Below are 18713 nucleotides of genomic sequence, written 5' to 3'. Positions count from 1 at the left end.
ATTGAAATACATTTTGAATTCAATGTATTATACATATTATATGCATGTTTCAATGCACATGCTCAATATATAACTAAAATATTTTTACTACAATAATATATTTCGTTAATAAGAGAAAAAAATAAAAAATAATTATAATAGAATATATAATTAAAATATTTTTAATACAAATGTATTATAAGTATTATATGTGAATTTCAAACATTCCAATTCTATTTAAATTAATTTACATTGTTAGAAATGTATTAAATTAATTAATTACTATTTTTAAAAGAGGAAAAAAGAGAAAGAAAAAGAGAGAGAAAAAAAGACAAAAAAAAAGAAGAAAACAAGGATGCAGAAAGAGAGGGAAAGAAAAAGAGAAAGAGAGAGAAAAAAGTGACAAATATAATGCATTTCTAACGCGATAAAGAAAATAAAAAAAATTAATTATAATAGATTTTGAATTCAATATATTATTCATATTATAGACATGTTTTAGTGCACGTGGTGAATATATATCTAAAATATTTTTAATACAATAATATATTCCGTTAATAAGAGAAATAAATAAAAAATAATTATAATAGATTTTAAATTGAATATATTAAGAAATATTTCAATGAACGTGGTGAATATATAACTAAAATATTTATAATACAATAATATATTTTAGCACCATTAATAAGAGAAAAAATAAACAACAATCATAATAGATTTTGAAATCAATTTATGATACATATTATAGGCATCTTTCAATAAATGTGATGAATATATAATTAAAATATTTTTAAGACAATTATATTATAAGTATTATATGTGAATTTTAAATATTTTGGTAATTATTAATTAAAAAAAAGGGACAGAGAGAAAAGAGAAAAAATAGAAGAAAAAAAAGAAGCAGCACATAGAAGGGGGGGAGGGAGAGGGAAAGGGAGAGAGAGAGGGATACGAGGGTAATGAGGTAATTTTAGTTATTAATTAAGATAAATATGACTGTAATTTTAGAAAACATATCCTAAAAAGGGTAATTATTAGTGTAAAAGAGTTCATTTATGTAAAAATTCCTACAATAAATTCGGATTCGGGCAGAAAATTTTTACTTGTGAATAAAACGCTCTTTCGTGGAAGTAATTACATTATTTCAACCTGAAATCTTTTGTCATGTTCAAAATTTGACCCTAAAATCTCTTATTGAAAATGGGGAGATACTTACCATCTTAGTGCGACCTATAAAATTTTTGGGAATTGTTACTTTGTTATTAGACTCCTTGAGTCTTTTTCTCATCAGCCTACAATAACGTATCCAGTGAAATCTCACAAACCGATCCTAAAGAAGGTAGAGTGTACATATATCATATCCCTACTTAGTGGAGGTAAAAAGGTACAACCTATCAAAATAGGAATGAAAAATGAAAAGCGACACTGATGAAAACAAATCAACTAATAAGAAAATAGTAACAACCACAGTGCGATAACCTAGACACAATAAACAATATATAATGATGGAATCAAAAGCAAGACACCATAAGAATACGGTTAAACCGTTTAAAAAGCAAGACAACACTCCATAACTATCAATATTCTACCTTAATATGCAAACTCCACAATCTCTTAATTAGTCCTATAAATATTGCATCATGTCTTATCTAATCACCTCTTTCCAATATTTTTTTGTCATTTACCTCTCCTCATACCTATTATATCCAGCCTCTCGCGCCTCCTCGCTAGAACATCTACACATATCCAAATCATTTAATTAGTTTTGCTTTCCTCATCTTGTCTACAACGAAAATCACTCTACCTTGTCCTCGATATTTTCATTCTTAATCTCATTTTTCGTAGTGTGTCCACATTCAGCAATTCTTAATTGACAAACAATGCGCCTCATTAAACAAAATATTTTCTTATCAACTAAGAAATTAAATATATCTACCAGTGAAAAAAGAAGAAACCACTGAAGAACTAAATGTTTTATTTGTAAGTAGTGTACGATAAAAGGGTCTATTTTTTCTTGTTGAATACTTCTTCCATTTCATTTTGTTGGTTGATTTTGACTTACACGAAATTTAAGAAAATAAAGAAAAGTTTAAATTTGATGGCTTTAAACTAAAGCCCGTTTAGACATGAGTTGAAATCTAACTAATTAGAAGTTGAAGATTTATTTGGATATATAATTTGGTCTTATTAAGTTGTATTTTTTTCTCATAATATGAAAGCCTCACAGATTATGAAAACTATCAAAATTTTCTCAATTCTTATACAATCACTATCAAATGAGCAAATCATAGTTCACAAATAAGATATCAAGATATCCTATAAAGTCACATTGATAAATCACATATCTCTATTCATTTTATAAATAAATGTCTACAATTAGAAGCTTTTAAATACACACAATTTTATAACAAACCATTAGTCAACAATAGTACTAACTAACTATTCTTTAATATAATTTTTTCACATGGTACATATAATATCTTCATGCCGAGCATGTCTTTGTTTGATTTTTTGCAAAATTTAAAATAATGGTTCTTTTTTTTCTTCCACAAAATACAAACTTATGAGTCAAGTTTTACATTTAAAAAAAATGAAATCACAATTTGAAATTCCAAATCACTTTTTTTTTTTGGAGAATTTGAAATTTGAAATATGATTCTAAATCGCATGTCCACATCAAAGGACTAATGTACCAAAATAATCTCTAATCTTATGGTAATAAATATATCGCATGAAAAATTATAATTTAAAAGTTATCAAAAAGTCAAGATTTTTTTTAAATGACCAAAAAAAAAAGAAGTAAAATAAACAAATTGAAATGAGGAAGTATTTTATGGCAGCACTTTCCTTAATTGGAATCTTCCGCCCCTCATATAAAGGGAGATTTAAACCATAAAGCAATTATCAGGAAAAATTATGCGGATAAGCAAACATATACTAGTTAATTAGCTAACATAATTATAATTTGAATTAATTATGGCTCGCGTCAAACATCTAGCTGTAATGACAGTTTGAGTTTTGTATAGTTCGCGCGATTATACAGTTGAATTTTGTATAATTCGCACGATTTATACAAACACTGTGCGCAAATCGAATTGTATTGCGAAATATACAAACACTACAAATTGTATAGCGAATTATACAAACGCTGTGCATGAATTGTATAGTGAAATATACAAACGTTAAACAAAAATTGCGAATTGTATAGAGGATTATACAAAGGTTGTTATAACTATAGCTATGAATTGTAATTAGCAAATTATAGCTATGAAACATAATTAAGGTATTTTTGAGTGACTATATGCGAAAGTTCCCCAATTATTAATAGTGAAATAACGTATAACATTGTTGTTGGACCTGGAATGAGCATATAAACGGGCTGAGAAGCCCATTATAAAGGACGACTCAAACCAACAGGTGTTACCGTGTTAGGAGTCTGGAAACTTTGCTAATGCAACCACGATAACCAGATTGTTGGGGCAAACAATCTGCTACTTTACCACCAATTTGAAGTCATAAATTGGACAATAATATATTAAAGGGAGCAGCTAATTAAAGATGAATAGTAGGTGTTTTTATTATTGGTCAGTGCATGGACTGGCAACACAAGCTGCACTAATCACGGAGTTGAATCTTAGATTTGGCTTACTAGTTTATTAATTACATTTCAGTAATACAGTCTTGTGTAACTAACATAATATCAATATAATATTAGCATACACTAAACCATATATTAGCGGCCATATAATAGTATAAGGGATTTAAGTTAGTTATATTGCGTAAAAGTTCTATTTGCACATCAGTGCAGTTTAATATACTATAGATAGAATGGCACGGGGACGGGAAGTATTGTTTAAGTCATATGAAGAGATCATCCATCTCATTAACTATCGATTTGAGACTTCTTCACAAGCCATATGGTACACAACTCATCCACATCATTATGTATTGTGTGAGGGAGACAAAAGTGACGAATTCAAAATTTAACATTGTAAGTTGCAATATATGTCTAATTATGTTTATATTTTTCATACACATATCACATATGTAGAAATTGATCTCAAAATACGTTACTCTGTTTTACCATATCTGTAAAAGGCACACATTGACATTGTGGGGACAACATTGGGAGAAAGAGATGCCTTTTGCATCCTTATATCATTGGCATTGACTCCTTTGTCCAAATCCTTTTGGAAAGTTCCCTTTTTTTAATGTCTTTTTTCTTTATGGGGATTCTAACATCTTTCTCTAATCACGGCCTGCCCCTGCTCTCAGCCCCACAAAAAAGCCTTATTTTTTTTCTCTCCAATCTTGATGTCAAGTTTATTAATAATGTCTTCTGTTTGCTGACTCTATGCCAGAGGGCTCGTGAGATATTCACATCATGATTCATAAGTAACCAACTGATAAAGAAAATGAAGTGAAAACAAGAATATCTAATTCGTTTTTAGTTTTGAATCCAAATGAGTACAATATGGGCACATCAAAAGGACTATGACTGTTCCTCTGTTTTCAAAAATCGATTGTACTCTTCTCTGTAATCATAAATGACTTTTGTCACATATATTGCTTTATGGATTGCCTTCTGCATGGAAACTTAAAAGAGCCACTGGTATGCTAGCAAGAATTTAAATATATATGCACAGGCAACAACACTAACATAATCTCACAAGTGGAATTTGAGAATGGTAGGATGTACACATATCTTTATCCCTACATTTGAAGTAGAGCTAGAGGGTTGTTTCCGATAGACGATCCTCAATTATTGAAACACAATTGCAAGAATAATTTATGAGGACAAAATAACAACACCAAAGCAGTTAGAAAAAAAAATACCGAGATAGACACAACCAATGAAGCAACCAGTAACAACAAAACGAGGTAGAAACACTACTCACGTACTAAATAATAGTATTACTAAAATGAGAAAAATTGCAAAGGAGACTCTCCCCTTAAAAGTGCTATGTACTAACCTTCTATCCTAAATCTTCGACCTCCAAACCTTTTTATCTAGGATCATATCCTAGTCAAATCGCCTCTCCCGCTAACTTATCTACCTTTCCTAACACCCATTATGACCAACTCTCACCACTCCTCAGAACTGGTGGATTAGTACATTTCCTCTGCATATGTCCTAACATATATATGTACTGATATTGTAAAGAATATCTATCCAATCAGGTCTCTTATATAAATTAGAAAAAAAATAATTGACAGTAGTATCCGTATATAATATATATAACTTTTTTTCCTATGAATAACTTGAAATAGTGTTGCACAGTATATCTTTTCACTTATATAGGAGTATATGACAAAGCTCACATGGTAGTAGACTAGTAGTTGGCAAACTAATATTCGAACTTCTTAACTTAAACGCATGGGCATGTACATATCTTAGAACAGACAATTGGTTAACATTGATCGCGACAAGAAAATTAAGCTTATGTTATACGATTTTCATTTGGAATGTGAAGTCAGTGTTTAATCAAGTTAATACTTTCTTTTAAAGTTCAAGTTCTTCTGATTTGTCTGATCCTACATTTAGATTGAATTTGGTGAAAAATTACTAGTACTCTATTATTTTTGTTCTTAATTTTTCCACTGTTAATTTCAGCAACCGTCTATTTACTTCTGTGACTATTAGCAGTGAAACACTCTAGATTTTTGTTTAGTTTAATCTTTGTTTGACCATTTCAACTAGAATTATGCTGATGAGAGTTTCTTGAGAAGTACAGATTTTTGAAAAATCAAGTATTTCAGTGAAAATCAAGGAGATACAGGGGAATCTAACCTAATTTAGTGCCTAGGAAATCAAGTAAAATTTCAAAAAATAAAATTAAAAATATCTTGGTAGCATAATAATACTAGGCATGTTGGTTTTTGTAATCCACAATTTACAGAATATCAATAAACAGCTCAAGTATTCATGGAATCACAAGGGATGTCTGTCAGATTCATTTGAAAATAGATGCTTCACTTGCTCCACTAAATCATACAAGTATTTTTTTTTAATGTGAAAGAACGTTTTTTAACTATTTTCTGCCTACCCTGCACATTGGGAGATGCCCAATCCAAATCAGTTCATATAAAAATGGACAATAAGATAAAATAGAAGTTTCAGTTTTCTTTTTTAACTCATAATAATAACTAAGGACCACAAGTTTTCATTTTCCGGTGTTGGTCTTAAAGACAATGAATGATAAATGTTGGACTTAATTGGGGTGTGGTTGGTAACCAAAAAGAAAAAGTGATTTTCTTATTTATTTTATGACTTGCGATAATAAGCAAATTTAGAATTTTTAGAATAATCATTTTAAAAAAATATTTAGAACATGGGTGCATTGCTAAAAAAAACAATGTATTTAGAGGAAATTGGACCATAGTTTTCTAAGTAAATAACTCATTTTCAACCAAATGCACTATTTAGTCTTTTTGTAGCATGGGTTCTAACCGATGATACTATATTAGTTTTAGAAAAAAAATTAAAAATAAATAATATATATATATATATATATAATACCCGTTCTTATAGAGAGATCATGGATTCACGTGTCTCAATTTTTGTTCTTAAATTCGCCACTGTGGGTAAGTAAGCAGAAAATATTACTATCCCAAAAATATTTATACATAATCTAAGTTAAAACTATCTGGAGGTGGGAGTTGTTGGTGGGATGATAGAGATAAGTGAAATGTAATTTATAAAACTTGTTTTTTCTACTTTCATTTCATAGGAGAAATCATTTTTTCTTATTTGTAATGATTTTTTTTTTTAAAAAAAGATATTATGTAGGGGTAAGAGAAGGGGAAATGGAGAGGGGATTACAAAGTGAAAAATTAAATTCTCACCAACAAAATAAAATTTCAGGAAGCCAACCAACTAAGATACTAAAATTACATGGTAACTTCTAATTCTTTGTTAAAAAGGAATTTTTCAGATGTTTGACCAATCAAAGGTGGAAATATATTTTGTCATCTCAGTCAAAGTTTCTATATACACAGGCAAATACAACTCCATTTCATTTTTTATTTGAAGCTGAATTATTTTGTTAATTATTTCTCAAGATCACTAAAAATGAAGAAGTTAAAAGGAAAAATATATAGTAAGTGGCATAATTCAACAGTAACATTTCACTATCACTGCATCATTTTTTGCTAATTGCTTCCATTTAAAATAAATTGGTTTGTTTCTACAATAAGTAAATAACCATACCATACAATTTGATTTATGGGAAACTGTTCCTTTTTTGTTATCCGCTTTTCCATATCGCTTTGAACTTTTTAGTCTTACATAACCTCTTTTTATGTTTTTATTGAGTCGAAAATCTTTCGAAAACAGTCGTCCTACCTTAGTAGGAATAAGATCTGCGTACACTTTATCCTCTCCAGACCCCACGTTATAAAATTTCACTGGGTTGTTGCTATTACTTTCTTGCTATCACAAGTAATAACTATTAAGAAAGAAGCTTTTCTATTGAATAGTTGAACATCACGACAAAAACCAAAGACCTGAAGTGACTGATGACTAATTAGCAAATAGTATAGAATTTTATTAGTATTTGTTTTGGTTTGTCTCTATCTTGGAAAAGTTCAAGTGTCAAGGTCCCTTCTCCATGTCCCATATGCATATTTTAATTTTGAGGATTCTATTGACAAACAATTAGTTCTTTGATACTCAAGGACAATATAGGTATCTCTTAATAGCCTTTAGTAAAAAGAAGATTTAGACAAAAGGAACCCCACAAAACTTCATTTCCTTTTAAGTATCCAATGTCCCCTTTAACCCTTCACCTTTCATCTCTTTTGAGGTGTGACACTACTTTTTTTCTCCTTCTTCTTTTAGTCTTATGTGAAAAAAAGAGAAGAAAATCCTTAATAGACATGTACCTTTCTATTTATACTGCCCCTCCTTTGTTATACTCCCTCAATTCACTTTTACTTGCTTGCAATGATTTTTACACTCTTTTTTTTTAAAAAAAAAAGTACATATTTTTATCATATATAATAATCAAATTAATTGGTATATAATTTTAATGTATTTGGAGAATGAATAGTGGATATTTAAGGTAAAATATGCAAATAATAATAATAATATCTTTTTTGATATGCTAATATTAATAAATAAAAATAAAAAGCATTGTTAATATAATAGACTAAAAAAAATGAGGTTTTGGCCAAAATCATCCTTACACTATACTCCAAGCTTAGATTACATCCTTAATATATTATTCTTAGCAGAAAATATTATTCAAGTATCTAAAATTTAACAATTTTCATCCTTGTGCTATAATTTTTCAGAAAAGTAACAAATTCTACAAAAATCAAGTCACCAATTTATATTTATTATTTTAAAATACGCCAAAAATATTATCGTGAATTTTTTGGGCGATTGAGTTTAATTAACAATTTTTTTCATTTATTTTTCATGTGATTTAATATTAAAAAATTACCAGTTGAAATATGTTTCTTCTCAACTGAATCCGCTTAAGCGGTGTTTGTAGGAGACTTCCACTTCTAGTAATAGAGAATGAAACTCGAATGCGAGATATAATAAAAAAAATTGATTAAAAACTCGAATGCGAGATATAATTAGAATTTTAAACACCTTAATATTAGATTGCACTGAAAAATTATTGATCTAACTACAATTTGACTTTAAAAAAAGTTGAAGATAACTAAGCTCTAGCCTTTTTCCGTTGGTAAAAGAGAAGAAGAGAAGATCATGTATCTTTACGCCTTCCTAACATTTTTTGTTTCAGCAAGCAATGGTGTCCAAATTTTTAAAATTCATTTTTTTTCACGAGCTTTTTATAGCATGTAATGAATTATATAGAATTTTTTTTTGTTCACATGAATTGCACATGTTTTTATAGGATCCCTTAATTTTTTGACAATATTTAACTTAAGAATGAAAATTGTTAACTTTCAAATACTTAGAGGATGTTTCTATCAAAAAATATATTTTAAAGATGTCATTTAAATTTAGGGTATAGTTTAAAAATATTTTTGGCCAAAAACTCAAAAAAAAAATCAACCAAGAATGGACACTTTTAAAAACCCTCCTCATGTAAAGGCAAGAAAAGTTGATGTATTTGGTACTTCTAGAAAAAAGCACCGGTTGAAAATGAAAAAAGATATGTATATGATTTCCACAAAAGCATTAAAAAGTCAAAAGTAAATTTCAAATACAATTTCATCTTTAGAAAAGCTTAATTTCCCAAAAGATTCTATAATGGTGATTTTTTTGTGTGTTCGTACTCCTGAAATTGGATATCTTTAAGTAACCGAAATAATCTTAATTAGTTAAGCTAGTGGGGATTTCATTTCATTCCTAATATACAAGAGCTTGGTCGTTATCGGGTATGAATCATATACTAATAATAATATTAATAATAATGACAATATAATAAGTACATGCATATACATGTGTGCACATAGTTTTATATATGAGTGGTTGAATTCACACGAAATACCTAATTAAGTGTGCCATGGGTCCTATAATTTCCTAGTATACAACTTTTTTGTTGACCTCAAAACAATCTAAGGCAGGCTCAATTTTCCATCAAAAAGGCTTGTGTAGAAAAATAGGTTATGACCTATATCACCTATGGAAATGTAAACTAGCCACCCCACACCCACCCTACCACAATAATAGAATACATACAATTTTTTTTTCGTCAAATATTTACATTAAATCATTAAATCATTAAATAAATGACAATTGACATGTATTTGAATATGCATAACTATTATTTGATCATGATTAAGTAATATGTATTTTCTACTTTATCAATTCACTCAACTGTAGTAATTTGAATTAGTTTGTGTAAATATTCAATGTACATCTATGTATTTATAAATTAGCTACCCACTTTTTTTTTATATTCTCTTGACAAATAAAAATTTATTCGCGTTAGGGGATTATCTAAATCAAATAGATGAATGACAATTGACACACACTTGGCTATGCATAACTATCATTTAATTGTGATTATTCACGCATATCTTTTCACTTTATTAATTCAATTAATTGTAGTAATTTGAAGTGATTTGTCTATATATATCTATGTATTAATAAATTAGCTCCTCCCTCCCCCTCCAATCATATATATCCGAGAAAGTCCTACATGAATATTTTATTGTAACAAATATTCAATAATCGGTAAATGAAATGTAATGAATTTTAAAGGAATTGTATTAAAAAGTAATCTATATGGAACTAACTATTTTAATTTTTTATTAGCGATTTTAATTATAATCCCACCGGTTTTATTAAAAATAAAAAAATAAAAACAATCTCAGTTCTATTTATTAATTTCAGTAAAATATAACTTATTTAAATTGAATAATAATTAATTTTTTTATTAACAATTTTAATTATGATCTCAGTTCTATTTATTGATTTGTGCAAAATACGACAACTCCACCCCCACCCCCACCCCCACCCCCTAACCAAAACGCACATATTGTTTTTAATAGTAAAATGAGTGATTGAACTTGGGGCTTAGAGGTATACATAGGTATACAAGGTGTGGGGCAAAGGGGGCGGTGAACAACTCCCACTAGCTCACCAACAAGTGAAACGAATGTGGAAAAATGGGTTGTCAATACTTGTAAAATTAATCCATCTTCTTTGTTTCTAATCCTTTTTTTTTTGTTTTAGTTTTAGTTTTAAACCCTTTATTCTGTTTGAGCCACCATTTATTATTATTCCTCCTAAATCTCTGACCTTTATCAACTCTTTATGATCAAGTAAAATATACCTACTTTTGGATACCTTTGACATTTTAGAGCTAGTAGGAAGAAGACTCTTGTCACTCTTTTACTCTTCTTTTCAGTGGAAAAAGCTCTCTTCACCTTCCCCTCAATTGCACAAAGCTATATTGGGGGATGTGGGAATAACAGATATTTGGAGCAAAAGTAAGTGAGCATATGCTAGTTATACTTTCAACTCCTGGTCAAAAGGGCTGCCTTTTCTTGGCCATTTATTTGAGAGTCTGGCCTGAGTTTCTGCAAACGCAAGGAGACAAGTTGGGTTTTTTTAATTTTTATTTCAAGCTGAGGTTTTTTAGGCCTGTTTTGGGTCTTTAGAACCTGTGGGTCTGTTTCCATCTTCCAAAAATTTGATCTTTGATAGCTACTTGTTTGAAGTATGCACTGGTAAGTAACCTCTGATCCATTTTTTGCTGTTCCATTTACACATTCGCCAAGAAAATTAGGTTCTTAAGGGCTAATGGGCAAGCTCTTTATTCTCATTGAGTGAGCTGCAGATATGGATTTTGAAGGGTTTAGCACCAGTAAATTACCTGGAAATAGAGTGACATCTTCTAAACACACGCGTTCCAAGAGGTAGCCTTTGGATTTATTCTTGTCTTGAATTCTCCATCTTTCTTCCTTCATTGCTTTTGGGGGCTGCTTAACTGAAAAAATTGATTATTGGGTATGTTCCCCGTGGTAGATATTAGTGGTTTTGTACTATAAAAAACCCCCCTCTAAATCACATCTGTGCAACTGCAAAATTGGGAAGCTTTGTAGCATTGTGGGCTCGGCATTACTGCAAAATTGGGAAGCTCTGTAGCAAGGGGAAAAGGGCATTTTTTTTGTATGACATGGAGTACTGAATCTAACACTCATGCCGTTTTCTTCTGTTCTTAAATCCTACTACTTTAGTTCATCTGCATAAAGCAAGTTGTTTATTTTATGTGTCTTTGGTATAATCCAGATTTTATTCCGTGGCTAAATCTTTCCTACATGTGATTTCTTGAGTGCTGTCTACCGTGTCATTCAATCTTAGTCTTTTTTTTATGTGATTTCTGCAATGGCAGCTTCCCAGTTAAACCAGAACTCGAGGGGAATATCGTGGATCATTCTGTAGAGGCCTCTAATCGATTGAAGTTGGTAAGGAAACTTCCTTCTTGTGTTTTGATGTTAAAAGGAGCCCCCAAGCTATACTGTGGGTGAAACTTTACAATGTCAATTGTCAAATGTTGGAAAAAGAAATAAAGATTAGAACAGAATGGGTGATCTTCTATCTAGCTTCCTATATTCCTTTTCCTTCTCTGCAGTATCTCCATTGCTCACTTTTTCTGTAGTCTTGTGTTCTGATATCTCTATGATCCAATTTGCTAATTTTATCTTCTGAAAAAATTAAGCCGAACAAGGGCCTCAAAGAACCGAGCTTTTGCAACTATCTGACAATTATTTTTTACTTCTAGGATACGATTCACGGGAATGACTGTAATGTGAGAGAGAAGAAACAATCATCCTCGGCTGAAATTCAAAGTTCTCTGAGGCAAGAGGTAGTTTAACATAGATGTTATATCTGCTCATGTTGTGAATTTGAAAGAATCTTAATGTCCATAATGGGTAAAACCATATCTCTCTGCAGATAATGCAGCTGGAGAAAAGATTACATGATCAAGTTGCAGTTCGATGTGCCCTTGAGAAAGCATTAGGTTATAAATCTTCTTCTCAAGACGTCAGTGAAGTGACCTCAATGCCTAAGGTACCTCCTTCTCCTCTGTGCAACTTTAAAATGAACGATACTATGTTGCTATCTTTAGCATCCTCTAACGAAGCTCACTTTAGTTGATCTCAAACAAACAAAAAAAAAACAAGAACTAAAATATGATATATATTTGAGGTACGAGACCGTTTGGATTGGCTTATAAGCTGTTTTCAGCTTTTTTTGAGTGTTTGGCTAGCCAACTTAAAGACATTTTGTGCTTAAAATAAGCCCCAATAAATAGTTGGGTTTATTTGGATGAACTTATTTTAAGCAGTTTATAAGTTGAAAACAGCTTATACGTAAAAAAAAAAAAAAAAAAAAAAAATAAAAAATTGGCCTGCACCTACTTTTTTTTTAAAAACTTATAAGCAGTTTTCAACTTATAAGCTGCTTAAAAATAAGTCAATCCAAACAGGCCAGTACTTCCAACTTGAAGAGGTTGATTTTAGATATGTGATATGCACATATTATTAGCTTTATATATTCCCTCTGAGTGTGTGTAAACTTGGGAGATTCACACATTAAACTCTTTGTGAAGCTGATTTTGTAGTGTTAAGGCTTAAATAGTCTATTGTCGTTACTAGTTTCTGCTAGGTTCATGGTTGTTGTCAGGTTATTTTCTTATATCTTGATTGATTCGTTAAACTTATCTCTGTCATATGCTGATTATACTCTTCTGAACTGATTCCAGCCAGCCACAGAGCTGATTAGAGATATTGCAGTACTTGAATTGGAAGTTGGGCATTTGGAACAGTATCTTCTCTCGCTATACAGGAAAGCATTTGATCAACAAATCTCATCCTTGTCTCCTCCCACAAAAGATGATAAACTAAAATCTCCTATAAGTACCCCAAGAAGGCGTCTTGATTTCTCCAATTCTGATGTGATGTTGAAAAGGGAAAAATCTACTTCTCGAGTTGATAGTCAATCAGAATTATATCCACGGAAAGAAACCAATAGTGTGGCGGAAGACAAAATTAACGAATCTGGTGTTCATCGAAGCCATTCGTCACTATCTCAGCGTTCAGCTCTGTCAAGCAGAGCTTCCCCACCGGAAGAGACACTGGGCAAAACATTGCGTGCTTGTCATTCTCAACCATTATCAATGATGGAGGTAATTTGCATCAGGGAGATGAATTTTTGTTGCACTTTCTGTTATTTGAGGGAAGGGGTATTTTTATTATTGTTGCATCTAGATATCAAATGACTTAGATGTGTTTTTTTACATATTTTTTTAATTTTTTGTATGAACGATTAACAGCTTAAAAAATTGAGTCTCTCTTTTACAACTTCTTTGCAGTATGCGCAAAATGCTTCTTCAAATGTAATCAGTTTGGCAGAGCATCTGGGCACCCGTATCTCTGATCACGTTCCAGAGACACCAAACAAGCTGTCTGAGGATATGATAAAGTGCATGTGCACCATATATTCCAAGCTTGCTGATCCTCCACTGACAAATCCCGGTCTTTCATCGCCAACCTCGTCCTTGTCTTCCATAAGTGCATTTTCTCCAAAAGACATATGGAGTCCAGGATTTAGGAATGATTCATCTTTTGATGTTCGGCTGGACAATCCTTTTCATGTAGAAGGGTTGAAGGAGTTCAGTGGACCTTACAGCACAATGGTTGAAGTACAGTGTGTATATAGAGATACTCAGAAATTGGGTGATATTGAACCGATGTTACAGAACTTCAGGTGAATACATTTGAGGTTCAGGCATCTCATGGCATGAGCTTAACCTTTCTTAACTTATAGTTCTCATTGAGGTGTCATATTGCAGGTCACTTATTTCTCGTCTAGAACAAATAGATCCACGAAAGTTGACTCACGAAGAGAAGATAGCATTCTGGCTTAACATACATAATGCATTGGTGATGCATGTAAGGTTCCTCATTAATTTAGAGCATCGGGGTTGTAGTTTTAGAATCTATGAAGTCAATATCTACTTTTAGCTGATGGTGGAGTGTTACTATTTCCGTGTAGGCATTTTTAGCTTACGGTATCCCCCAAAACAATGTCAAGAGAATATTTCTACTCTTGAAGGTTAGTAAATAAACCTTTTTATTTGGCTAAGAGTTGCGTGGTGGAGATATTGTCTTACCTTATTGCTTAATTCAGGCTGCGTATAATGTTGGAGGTCATGTAGTAAGTGCAGATATGATACAGAACTCAATCCTGGGATGTCGAATGTCCAGACCAGGACAGGTATATACTTCATGAGCTATTTTCTTGTTGGATGTCCATTTTAGGTTTATGTACACGTGCAACAGTCATGGCCTAAGCTACACAATCAATGAATCAACCAACTAACTACACCTCAAAAATACGTTCTGTAGTCAAAATGTCTGTACTCCAGCCTAGTGCTTTTTGTTCTTGGCACATCTCTAGTTCCGCTGGTCTTGGAGGATTTGATACATGAAATGCTGATAAAATTCATTCTGGATGCAGTGGCTTCGCTTGTTACTTTCTTCTAAAGGAAAATTCAAGACGGGGGATGAAAGACAAACATATGCTATTGAACATCCAGAACCCCTTCTGCATTTTGCACTCACATCAGGCAATCATTCAGATCCCACGGTAATAGCCATAATATTCTCCTCACTATCTTCTCCATGATCATGTCATTAAACTACCACTTTTTGTTTATCACAAAGCTAGAAATATACATCAAGTTCCATCTGCTTGGCATCTATTCACTAATGATGAAGATAGTTGCTCTTGCTATGCAAATGCGTCAGGCATTTTAGAAAGAAGTTTAGTTAGTAGTGACGTGGAGGCCAATTTCCATAAACAAGTTCCTGTCTAAGTATTGGATCTTGTCATTGTTCTGATGCTAGCCACGGCATCTATAGAAATGGCTCTGCAATAAAATATCACTGGAGACTAATTTTATTCTTTTCTTTTGAACTAAATGACTGAGAAGAAGAAAGAGATGAAAATATTTTGTAATGAACAAAGTTGTTTGTCTAACGGGAGTCAAATGTTTTTGTCAGGTTCGAGTCTATACACCCAAAAGAGTATTTGAGGAGCTCGAAGTAGCAAAAGAAGATTATATCAGGGCTACCTTTGGTGTGAAGAAAGATCAGAAAATAGTCTTGCCAAAAGTGGTGGAGTCCTTTGCTAAGGATTCTGGTCTATGCCCTGCTGGTGTGTTGGAGATGGTCCAGCAATCTTTACCGGAATCTCTTAGAAAGAGCATTAAGAAGATCCCACAGGGAAAGGGCCGCAAGAACATTGAATGGGTTCCACACAATTTTGCTTTCCGGTATCTAATAATGAAGGACCTGGTGAAATGACTGCTGTGATGGTATGTTTAAGCTTTTATTGAAGGATCTGTTTCTTTCTTTCTTTCTTTCTTTTCTCTTTGAAAGGGGTCTCAATTCTTTTTCCCATCCCTTCTGTATAAATGAATGGTAGTTTTCGGTTAGAATGGAGGATGATCAAAGTTCCTGTAATTTTGTCTCTGTGGAAGTACCCTCATTCTTTGGCTATTTCTACTAGAACAAAGCCTAGTTGTGTGCAAGAACAAGCAAATTCAGTGTTTCAGTCGCGTACATAAATTTAATTCATATTCATTGCTCAACTTCTTCTCAGCAACCAAAATATCCACAACCCAGTGGCATATGGCTGAAATTCACAACTTTAAATATTTGTTTTGTCTGAAATTATTTCAAAATTAACAGACATTCAAAATTTATAGACCTAGGGAATAACTTAAAAAAGGAAAAATTAAACCAAAATCGCGTCTTTGTGCACTTCCCCCTTATTTAGGTTTAAGTTGGACAATCCAATCTTAAAGCCCAGGTACCAAATTAAATCAGAGCCGGGCCTTCTCTTACATTAGACAGTTTACTTTTGAAGCCCAATTGGCGGTGAATCCTTCGGAAAAAAATCACAAGTAGCTATATTAACGCTCATTTTTGCGAGGAAAATTTAAGAAAATATTTACTATTTATAGCAATAATATATTTTTTTCACTGAACACTTATAATACAGTTATAATACATATTAGTGAGAATAATTTATAAAACTTATATAATACAAGTTTTATTCATGGATAGTATATTTATCACATACTTTAATACACTTATAATACATTGTGTCAATTTCTTACCAAACAATTATAATATATTTTAAAACACTTATAATACATTTATATTGCATGCATAATTCACTTTTAATACATGAAAGATATATCATAATATTGTTATATATTGCTATAAATAGTAATAAATAAAAATTATCGCTAAAATCAGTAATTATTTATTAAAAAGTGTTTTTTCTAGTAATTTTTCCTTTTTGCAATATATAGTGAGGTTTTTTTAAGGGAAAAATAACACTTCTATCCAAAAAGAGAAAGTATTTATCCTTAAATATCTCATTACTTTTATATCCTCTTTTTATTTTAAAATGACATAAATTTATTTTAAAATTCACGCGCTGACATCGTACTGACATCAGCACCTACCCTACATAATACCGATAAGGTATCAATATACTTACGGAGTACCACAGAAAATTATTTCATAGCAATGATACTGATGCAACATGATGTCATGCGCAAAATTAAAAGAAAAAAAGTGGGGTAAGAGAGTAAATAGTTTGGACCATGAGTCTATTAAAGGTAAATAGTTTGGGTTGGATTCAATTTGGGTATATAGTTTCACAATTGAGTCAATTTTGTGTATTTTTTCCTTTTTTAAAATAGAGCAGCATTTTCCATTTAAAACATAGCAAAATATACTATATTTGTGCGCATAGAATATAGAATCTTGCACGAATATCTAATCTTAATTGAAATCGAGTGAATATCTAATCCTAACTGAAATCGCACAAATACATTAATATCTTATTTTAACTACATGTGTATGTATGTGTTTTCAAAATAGAAGCTGAATGTATATGAAGAAATCAATTGTATATTTGGCCAACTAAATCCAATGTATAGATCTTCAAATCGTATGTGAAGTGTTTGGGAGAACCAACATCTAAAAATATATACTGCATATATATCTCACATGTGTATGTTAGATAGTTGTTATCGTCGAGTGCTCACTGCTAGAATTTGTAGATACATAAACACGTCTTATAAATCTGCTATAAAAATAAATGATATCACTATGTTTTTATAATTTTTTAGAAATACAACTACAAAAAGTAATAAGGGAGTCGAAATCGCTACAGTAATTTTCTCAATCCTTTATCTCGTCGAGGCATAACTTGACAAGTTTTATAATTTCTCACTCTATGTCTAGAGCTTATAGAACTTCAACTAAATTCGAATCGCACAAAGAACGCGCATTCGGGGTGGCTCCCAACAGGATAGACTATTACTCTGTCTCATAATTTGAAATCTCTAGGAGTTGAAATAAAACTTGGACTAAGATCATTACAAGTCAAATAGAAAAATTCAACGGACTTAATTTTCAGCTGCTGAAGTTGCTTTGCTATGTCACCTGCAAAACTGCACCATCTTAAAGGCCTAACACATCCTTTCAGGCTATAGTTTTCAGGTCAATAAATAAGTGCAGCACGTATATTTCTTTGGTTTTCTGATCTAGATTGATTGGACTGATTATTACTTTTATTTTAAAAAATTGTTAACACATGAGGTTATTTTGGACAGTTGTTTAGTCATCATAATCTATGTGTGACTACTCGCATTCTTAATCAGTTTCCAGCTATGTTTCGCTAATCATTAAGTGATAGTTTAAATAGAAAGCTCATACTTTCAATAATTTAGGTATGAAATTTAAAAAATTAGGATAATAAAGGCGTATTTTTTACCCTCAACTCTCTTATGTATGATATATCAAATGGACAATCAAACACTGTATTATTATTATTGCTAGACTTTATGCCGGTATTATCATGCTTTATATATGAAACCAATTAAATTAAAGGCCCCTAATAGTATAACTACTAATTTCTAATTATGCATAACATCACTATTCCTTGTCTAATTTGGGTAAATCAAACGGTCCGGATAAGTATTGAACAACTGAAGATTAACCAGTAATTGGACGGGCTTATTAAATACTCAATAAGTGAACAGTGCTAAAAATGTAATCACCTACTTTATGTAGCAATTTATGAAGTAGGTGATTTGGATAGGCGGAAAATGACAAGGGAGGTTTTGTTGTGAGGGAATGGAATATATATGTATTATTAATTTAGAACCTAGTAACTTACTAAACGAATTATAATTAATTTTGAATTCATAAACTTC

General features: G+C 31.3%; 1 protein-coding gene across 1 annotated transcript; it reads left to right on the top strand.

The window, feature by feature from the left end:
- The first annotated feature begins 10515 nt into the window (after positions 1–10515).
- Positions 10516–16030, top strand: LOC129873729 (uncharacterized). Its single transcript, XM_055948897.1, has 12 exons — positions 10516–11136; positions 11247–11325; positions 11802–11874; positions 12192–12275; positions 12365–12481; positions 13176–13598; positions 13785–14179; positions 14265–14364; positions 14468–14527; positions 14603–14689; positions 14933–15061; positions 15478–16030. Exons 2-12 carry the CDS (start codon positions 11249–11251, stop codon positions 15778–15780), a joined length of 1848 nt encoding a protein of 615 aa, XP_055804872.1. The 5' UTR covers positions 10516–11136; positions 11247–11248; the 3' UTR covers positions 15781–16030.
- Positions 16031–18713: the final 2683 nt, after the last annotated feature.

This window comes from Solanum dulcamara, chromosome 11 (genome assembly GCF_947179165.1).
Source record: "Solanum dulcamara chromosome 11, daSolDulc1.2, whole genome shotgun sequence".
In the NCBI taxonomy this organism is placed as follows: domain Eukaryota; kingdom Viridiplantae; phylum Streptophyta; class Magnoliopsida; order Solanales; family Solanaceae; genus Solanum; species Solanum dulcamara.
Note: the sequence above shows the minus strand (reverse complement) of the source record. Positions and strands in the feature narration are given on the sequence as shown.

Excerpts from the sequence above, each read along its gene's own strand:
- LOC129873729 (XM_055948897.1), top strand. The coding sequence starts at position 11,249 with ATGGATTTTGAAGGGTTTAGCACCAGTAAATTACCTGGAAATAGAGTG. Across the intron at positions 14,365-14,467 it reads ATAATGCATTGGTGATGCAT|GCATTTTTAGCTTACGGTAT; the intron begins GTAAGGTTCCTC and ends ATTTCCGTGTAG. Across the intron at positions 14,690-14,932 it reads GAATGTCCAGACCAGGACAG|TGGCTTCGCTTGTTACTTTC; the intron begins GTATATACTTCA and ends TTCTGGATGCAG.